Genomic DNA, 9,909 nt, shown 5'->3' on the forward strand with positions numbered 1-9,909 from the left:
ATATAACTGACTATCATGTTTATTCATTATTATTTAATAAAATAGTTTTGCACATAACCTTAAAAAGCCCCATATCGTCTTTCTCTCTTTACGTCCTCTCTTCCCCAAAAAAACACACGTCCCCATATGGAACTGGTATAGGCATGCCCTATCCATTCTTATATTATCTATGGTTGTCGATCAAAACCATAGATATTAAAGGATCTTTAATATCTATGATCAAAACGATTAGAATTTGTAAACATTGCCCAAGTGACAAATGGCGTTGGGCATCATAATTCAATAATGTTATTATATATATTATATATATCTGTGGTTATTAATAATATTATGTCAAATTATCAAAATTATAAGTTGATAAGTTGATTAAATAACAACTTAAACATTTAAAGATTAGAATAAAATTATCGACATAAAAATAACATTTTGTCACAGGTACCAACACATTATTTGGCTACTTTTGAAATTATTTGCGACTTCAATGTAGTAGTCGGGAATATAATATGATTATGAAACGCTGTTCTAGACAGAAAGTTGGAATGAAATATTATGATTTATGAATATTTCATATTTTGCAAGAACACAATAATTTTAAGTTTAAAACACAAGTTAAGGGGATCGGTGGCGGACACTTTTGAAGTAGTTCGAAATGGGCAATTTTCAAATTGCAGGCATTCGATTCTTGTAAATCTGTGCGTAGTAAGTGCATAGGCGCAAATTGACTAAATTTGTTGGGGGGACTCAAGCCCCCCTTCCTATAGGCCATATTGCTTAGTACCACAGAATATAAAAATTAGTACTAATTACTAAATTTTGAACTGGGGGGACTAAGTCCTCTCAAGTCTCCTCCTATTTGCGCCAATGAGTAAGTGATTACTAGAGTGTGTGACTGACGACTGTGTAAAAGAAATAGAGCGTTCCCGCACACACATGTAGGTAAAAGGCACTCATTGGTATTGCATGCGTGAATGATAAACAATAAATTTATGCTCGATTATTTTACTATTATTCCATCCTACCGATCGACCTAGTAATGCGTTAATTTTTGAGAAAACTGTTCTGAATTCGTTATGTCTACTTGAGATCAACTATTCAACATTTTAAGATTTCTGATTTAAATTCCGAATAATCGTTTGGAAATTCCAAAATTTCAAAATATTTAAACGAAACGTATGTCGTATATAGTTGTTGGGAGGGTGAAATTGGTAAAAGTTGACTGACCGATCCCAAGTAGACATAATGACGAATCCAAATCAATTTTAGAAACTATTATTGCATTACTAGCAACAATTTTTTTACAACAAATATAATTATAATAAAATATTATACTTTATTCTTAATTTAAAAATGTTCTCATAATAGTAGGTATAGGTAATCAATGTGATAAATAAATTATTGATTATTTAATATATAAAGCGACAATGTGAAAAGAAGTTTAGATTTTGTTTATTTGTTATTTAATATATAATATTTATATGTATAAAAAATATGTCTGCCCCCACCCCTAGATCCGTCATTGTTATAGGACGCCACACCCACATGTGTTGTCTCTGTCTTACAAACGCGTAACATACCAAATTTACCCTCAGAAATTCAAGTTTTATCATTTATGCGTTAGCTTAAAAATTAGAATGATTCGACCTATTATGAAACTTGATGGTAAAAACATTATCTGTGTTTTGTTAGAAGATTTTTTACGGTAATTCAGTTTTTAAGTGAGTTCTGCGTGTATAATAAATGTAAATTAAAAATGCTCACTTAAAAACTGAATTATTGTAAAAAACACAGATAATGTTTTTAGTTTTTACCATCAAGTTTCATAATAGGTCGAATCAATCTAATTTTTAAGCTAACGCATAAAACTTGAATTTCCGAGGGTAAATTTGGTATGTTACGCGTTTGTGAGACGGAGACAACACAATATGTGGGTGTGATTTAAACAATTGATGAAAACAATTCGATTATGGAAAATTAATATCAAATGTAATACTGAATATAACTTAAAAATATTTTACTTGCATATTTTGAATTTCGAATTATAAAAATGTTTAGAGTTTATTGTTCTTTGAAAACTAAATCAAAGAAAAGGAAATGTTAGTTTTAGTAATTATTTATAATTAAGGTATAAAAAGGTATAATGAATTAATGAATAATAATAAATAAATTATAAAATCAAATATAAGATTGTCATAGAAATTGGGTAAGATTATGCACACCAATTGATTTTGTTTTTATTGTCTTTTAAATTCTCTTATATTGACTATATTAATTTATTATTTATAATTAGGTATCAATATCCCAAAACCATGATTTTTTATACTTTCTAGTTTCATTATCACATTAAAATCTCATTAATTAAAATCAATATAAACATTATATTAATTCTCACCTAACCTTCGGTGTATACTGTATACACTTAATATAAAAATAATATTTTAGCTGTATGTTTTTTCCAACTAACACTGACACAAAAATTTCAATTTAAAATACATTTTTATCATAATTAGTCAGTATGTAGAAAAAATAATATTAAATGAATATTCTATAGGTACAAATTATCTATTGTTTAACATTGGCATTTAGTCATTTACCAATCAACAAATACTAGTAAAACCTAACATAAAAATATTGATAGCTTGGTTAAATATTTAAGTAAAAGTTTACATAACTTAATACTTGAGTACTCAACACTTGTTAAGTCTAAAATTTTATACAAAGCAATTTAAATAATTTTATAACGAACTGACAAATGATACAAATGTATTATCTATCAAACATTTTATTTGTAGGGTAATTATGTATATGTTTTTTCCAAATTGGCAATATTGTTTATTTGTATGAGTAAAGGTTACCACTCACTGCAGCGGTCGTGGTAAGATTCTTTTGTCTTGGCAGTAAAATTGTGTCCGGCTTCATTTTGCCTTAACCACTACTGCTGCAATGTGTGAGGACCTTTATTAATTATTATAATCAAAACAGTATAGTATCATTTTAAATACCTAGATGATTCATAATATCTGAAATAAAAAAAAAAAAGGTGGGCAAGTGGATGTCGTTCTGCTGTATCGTAGGTTACAAGTGGGTCACTGTATAATGGATAGTATTAAATTTGAATTCAATGACATAATATCACTGTATAAGAAAAACGATTCTGAGCAGAGACGGTATGTCAGTCTAGGTATAAGACATAATATTATATAGTCTGATATTAAAAAAAATTGACCTATAATAGGCACCTATAATAAATTCCAAATTAATCATATCACAATATCCAATAGATACTTATAACATGTTATACATCAAAACAAACTATGACACTGTCATAGATATATAATAGTATACTTTAGAAGTTTCAAGTATCCACAAATAATATAAACAATCACAACAAAATAACTAAAATAGTTATTCTAGGTTTTTTAATATGTAATTTCGTCCAAATTTGAACTTAAAATGACTATAAAAATAAACTGAGTAAATGCATTTGTTAGATTTTTTGGTAACAGAATTAACAACTTACGTGGAATCTTGTTTTAAATTTTGAATCCTTAGATATAAAAGTTGAACATTTTATACATTTTTAACTACAAAATAATTATTTAATTTTAAATTTGATAAATTTTGTCAAAATTCGATTTTTAAATGCTTTTAAAAAAAAATTGTGCCTATGTATATTTAATATTTTTTATTTGCTATTGTAAAAATATATCAGGAGCCTTGTATTACATTTTTACACTTTTTGGCCCCACAGATAAAACTTTATTAATATTCATAAAAAATAAAAACAAAAAAATTGAAATATGAAAATGTCTGTAAACTGTTCAAAACAAGTTAAAATGTTTTGAAAATTGTATCAAGTATAAGAATTTATGATAAAATAAACTTTCAGTGAAATTTTAATGTATCTAAAGTTATTCGTTCACTCCGCTCAGAATCTAAAATTGATTCAATAATTTAAGTGTTCCACAGAATAACCGATTTTCTTCAGGCCGCGGCATGTTCTTACGCTGGACAGAGTATAGTGATTGCTATCAAATTAAGTAATAGTTATCAGGATATTGACCAGACTAGAAACAATGGGCGGTCCACAAACAATTATATATACTCTATTCAGAATAAGAAAGGTACCGGGCGGCTGACTTGTGCATATGGGTGTTGTTTTGTTCCGAATGCCAAACCAGGTGGTTGACTTGGTAGGAGAAGCATCTGAACGCCGCCACACGAAAACTAGTCGCAACTTTCCTTATTCTGAATAGAGTATAGCCAGCGCTGGCCTAATTATCCTGAAGTGTAACCCTCTGTAACTTGTAAGTCTGTTAACCATATTATTATTAATATAATAGACATACATCTATTGTCTAAAGGTTATTGTGGAACGTAAAATACTATATCTAACTTAAAATAATAATATATAGGTATTTGATTATATTTTAGGAAACTAATTACTTACCTGTATTGAAACATAATCAATACTCAATAGACTAAAAATATTACAAAATTATGCTCCACATACCAATAAAAAATACATTGCTTTTAAATATAAGTTTTTATATTAAGGATGTAGATTATATAATTCGCATGTTAGATTAGTGCATAAGTGGTAGGTAGTAATTTTTAGAAATATAATATTATTTTTGATGTATTAGTACAATGTACTTGGTTGTACTTTATCATCTTATGTTTAAAATAATGGTTCATAGGTACTTGTTGATTTTAATCACAGCAATTTATAAATTAGGTATAACAAATAAAAAACATTAAAGAAAATAAAGATTTTAAAAAAGTACCTATTTATAACTAATATTATGTTTATATATAACCTTTATTTTGAAAATAGTGCATTTGTCAACTAAAAACTATGATATGTACCTATATATAGGTTTAATTAAATTGAGATTAAATATAAACTAATAACTATTGTAGATAAACTCAGGAATAAACTTTAATGATATGTAATTTAGATATTTGAAAATAATTTGGTACACAAAAATACACCATAATATAAATAAATATATATTATATAACTATATAAGAAATATGAGTAGAATGGTTTAGATAAAAAATACTCTATGAATAGTTACTTTTTAGTATATTTTCTTGAAGAATATTTTATTTATCTAATAATTCAAACATAATTAGGCATTTTTAAATTGTAATGCAATTACAAATATGAAATATATACCTGGACCCTGATATAATAAAAATTTGTAACTTACCAATGTGGAACTATGAGAGGGTGATAAAGGATAAATGACAGGATTAATTTTGGCCGCTTCCATAACATCCAAAACAGCAAAATATTTGTTACTCACTGAAGAAAACACACAAAAAAAAACTTATCACACAACAAATACTGATATATTAGATAAAATTAAAGTTGTTAGTCAATACATATTTTTTTAAGTAACAACACACTGGAGAGTAGAAACAACTTCAAACAACAGTGACTATATGTTTATTTATAACAGATTAAAAAGCATTTTCATTTAAACACTATAATAAGTGCGTGGGCATAAAATTGTGTAGGCGATAGCCACACCAACTGCTCTAGAATATTCATCAATGAGGAATGCTAGATTTTTGTGTGCCAAATAAACCATAACCCAATTAAAACAAGTCCTTAATTGAATCAAAAAAATATTTGATTAGCGTACAATTAATTAATTTATATCAATGTAATAATTACAAAAATTAACAAAAAATATCATATTGTGACATAAAAATATAAGCAAACATCGGAAAAATAATGTATTTAATCATCAACAAATATTAAGTTTTATTTATATATTAATACCCAAATAAGTTAACTTTTTCTAAAGGGGTACCTATATAATACAATTAATAGTTTTTACAATTTAAAAATATTAGAAATATAATGAATGTTTAACATGCTGTATAGTATTACTATACAGAGTGATCAACTAAAACTAATTCTACTACACTAATTTTCTACCAATTTTTATGGTTTGGTATAAAAATATTATTGATAAATGATAAACTATGATATAATAATAAAATGTATATGTAGGACTTAGACTATGTTTTGTGCATGTGGGAAAAAAATCAAACAGCTTGTATTTTGCTGTATCATAAAACGGCAAAATAGCATAGAAATTCGCACTAAAATTTGTCGTATTCACAGACTACTGAATACAATTATGCAAAGAAACTACAATTTTCAGAATCTCGTTGAAGAGGGTTCGATATCGTGATTTTCTGTTTTTGTCTAACACGCCCGTGGCATAGTATTTTAGACGTGTTTTTTTCCAAACTAATTGATTTAATGAAGCGATAAGAATTCTAAAAACAGATTTGAATTAGTCTTTTTGAAATAAATAATCGATTTGAAATCGACTTTCCCACATTTCTGATTTTTTGATTTTAATTTCTTCGAAAATTTAAATATAACAATTTTTAAAATACTCTTTTTTAATATGACATGTTTCGGAATTTGGGGGTTAATATTATCAAAAATGTGGGAAAGTAAATTTCAAGTAGACTTGACGACAAATTCAAATCTGTTTTCAGAATTTTTATCGTTTCATTAGATCAATTGGTATGTTTGGCAAAAAACACTTCTAAAATACTATGTCACATGCATGTTAGACAAAAACAGAAAATCACAGTATCGAATCGTCTTAACTGAGATTCTGAAAAATTGTAGTTTCTTCGCATAATTGTATTCAGTAGTCTGCGAATACGACAAATTGTAGTGTAAATATTTTATGCTTTTTCGCCGTTTTATGATACAGCAAAATATAAGCTGTTTGATTTTTTTCCCATATGCACAAAAACATAGTCTAAGTTCTATACCTTTTAATAATATTTCATAGTTTATCATTTATCAATAATATTTTTATACCAAACCATAAAAATTGATAGAAATGTCACGCGTGTGTTATGAAACTACATAGGTACTAGAATATAAGAAAAAATATTTCTACTAAATCACCTCGTAAATCACAAAGTAAGATAGGTAGTACATATTAAAGATACTATCTTTATTCATGGTTTATACTACAAAAGTCGATAGATTAAGTTAAGTTAATACAAAAATATTATGTTTCTTCTAGTATAAGTTATAGTGTAGAAATCTATGCTACTATACTATATAGTAACTTTGCTTTAGCATGCTCATAGAATTATTTTTGGTGGCCATGTCCTGTAAATTGTTAATTGTTTACACCCTTGTTAACACAGATAAAAGTACAATTTTAAAAAATGAAATTGTTGCAAAAGAAAAAAAAAATAGTTTATGTTATCACTCGTATTCTACTTAGTTAATAGTTGTTAGGTTATATAAATTTAAAAAAGTTAAAAACTCATTATTAAACATGGAACACAAGAAATATCTAATAAATAAATAGTAATGATCCTATATTTAAAACCATTAAGTAGCTAGATATAATAGGTACCTACCAGCTACCAACTCACTTAGATAGAAACAAGACATGGTATAATACCTATTACGACAAAACAAATGAATGTAATTTGAATACAGGCAAATACGTGTACAGAATACAGATAATTTGTATTGAAAAAATCTTTATATAGGTACAAAGGTATAATATAAGCATTAATACCCACTTTGAATTATTAAAATGAATAGGATTTTTCAAGAATAAAATCATATTAATTGTATAATTGATTAATTTAACTTAGCATCGTCCTTAAGAACTTTTCTGACCTATTGCGTAGGTACCAGCTCTATTTAATAGGGAATAGCTTTACAGAAGTTCTACACAAATATAATTCAATGAAATAAATTAAGCTAGCAAACAAACCATATTTCTACAGGAACACCAGAACATAATGTATGCAAATATTAACGTACCCTTTGAGGAGAAGTCCTGGAGTCAGATTTGTCGAAAAACATGCTATTTCCACCGGTGTTGCCGAACTCTCGGTTGATCTCTTCCAGTATTTCGTCCGTGGACTTGCCACGAATGCGATCGCTCAACTTTGATTTGTTACGATCCCGGCGATCACCAAAAGGCATATTAGTCTGGACACAGCATCGATCGTCCCTGTCGCAATTTACGAAGAAATGGTTATGGACGTCCGCGAAAAGTTTATTGAAACGGCGATGGATCAATGGATGGGAAATCCGCGAAGACGATCGCCGGAAAGGGTCGAAAACAGGTTAGGTTTCTACGGGCGTTAGGTACAGCGATAAAAAAAGAATAGGCCAAGGGGGGTCAATATTAATGATAAAAATAATAAATAACGATGACCGCGAGAAAAAAAAGCATCCGACGCGACCGTCAGACCAGCTGCAAATAAAGCACGAAAAGTCAGAAAACAATCAGTGATACAGTTATAGAATGTAGATACACCATACACTGATACGGAAAACAAATCTAGAAGATTCGAGCAAATCCGGTCGGTCCGACGGGAATGGGATTGAGGTTTGGGGACCGTGAAAACACTGAAAACGGCAAATCGGACAGCTGCGTCAGTTACCCCCGCCAACGAATACAGCTGACCAATGGCAATGTGGAATTGTATGATAAGCGATAACAGGTATTGATAAAATTAATTTTTCTGTATTTACTTTTGATCAAGGCCACGGACTAAGATATCAAGGCACTCTACTATTTAGCATGACAAAATAAATTTATTTTGTCATGCTATTTAGTATTTACTAATTACCGGAGATATAAATGTATATACTTATTAATATATACATTTATATCTACGCTTACAGTATACATAATAACTTTCTATAAAAAAAATATTTATTAAAAAAAAAATTTGTTAAAATTTGTAAAAACAAATTATCAAATATTCAGTCCTGTAAAGAATTCTTTTAAAAAGTACTTGAGTAAATACTCAAATACATTTTTTTAAGTATTTAAGATACTACTCAAATACTTTGAAAAAGTATTTGAAATACTTTTCAAATACTTTTGGTTTTTATAGTGGGTTTCTAATTATCGTAATATAAACACATAGGTAGTAGGTAATCTAATAGTTATCTAATAGTTTTAAAGGGAATATTGTTATTCAAAATTCAATAACTTTTTTTAGAAATCTGGTTTTCACAAACCTTTGGGCTTCGGCTAACACAGAAATACAGAATATTAAATAAAACTATTATTCTATTATTGTAGTTGACAAAAATATTTTTCCAACCAATTATTTCGAATAAAATAAAATGTTCGAAATAAAAAGCTTTAGTATTCAATACCAAAAAGTATTTGAATACTTTTACTTAAATACTTTACAGGACTGCAAATATTGTAAATTTCGACAGAATGTCAGAATATGTTTATACGTGTTTATATGACATGGCTATATTATTATCTAGACTCATATCTAGGAACTAGGGTATTATTATTATTATTAATATTTAGTTGTTTACACAAAATATAATATGGGAATTATCCCCCTCGATCATCGAGAATTTTCAATAACAACTAGCTCTACACTTTCCCTGAACATTGGCTCGTACGGGCGATAGTGCGATCGGTAGGTATATTTTACAATATTACGTACCAACAGCCCCAGGTCATTAGTTGGTTGAAAACTTGAAATATCGATTGCTTATTATTTATATTTAGTTATCGTCGTGATTCGTCTTTAGTCTTTCGTATACTCGTGTTTTCTACTGTAGGTCCGTGACCCGTGTAGTACTATTGCTTACTATTATACAGTCGGTTTAGAAATAAGTACCTACCTAGTTTATAGAATAAACAATTGTTTATAGGTACCTCTACTAAACAAATAATTCAAACATTTTAAATAACAATCACAAAAAATCAAATAGATAACAGTTGATAACATCTTGTTTAAAACGTTTTAGATAAACTTCATATTAATGGTTTTAAGTATTTGCATATAAGCACTTAATCTCATTTTTGAAAAACAATTTTAATTATTTTAAAACGTTTTCATTTCAAACGTTTTATC

General features: G+C 27.8%; 1 protein-coding gene across 2 annotated transcripts in view; it reads right to left on the reverse strand.

Moving 5' to 3' along the window:
- Positions 1–8,423, reverse strand: part of LOC100161093 (BAG domain-containing protein Samui) — a 14,671-nt gene extending 6,248 nt beyond the window's left edge. Inside the window, exons 1-2 of one of the 2 annotated variants that reach the window (XM_003246704.4) lie at positions 7,832–8,423; positions 5,214–5,308 (exon numbers count right to left, since the gene is read on the reverse strand). In XM_003246704.4, coding sequence (XP_003246752.1) covers positions 5,214–5,276 — 63 coding nt within the window. In that variant the 5' untranslated portion in view covers positions 5,277–5,308; positions 7,832–8,423. The remainder of the gene's footprint in view (positions 1–5,213; positions 5,309–7,831) is intronic. The other variant, XM_001946300.5, reaches the window with a different exon arrangement.
- Positions 8,424–9,909: the final 1,486 nt, after the last annotated feature.

The sequence above is a fragment of the Acyrthosiphon pisum genome, chromosome A1, assembly GCF_005508785.2.
Source record: "Acyrthosiphon pisum isolate AL4f chromosome A1, pea_aphid_22Mar2018_4r6ur, whole genome shotgun sequence".
NCBI lineage: Eukaryota > Metazoa > Arthropoda > Insecta > Hemiptera > Aphididae > Acyrthosiphon > Acyrthosiphon pisum.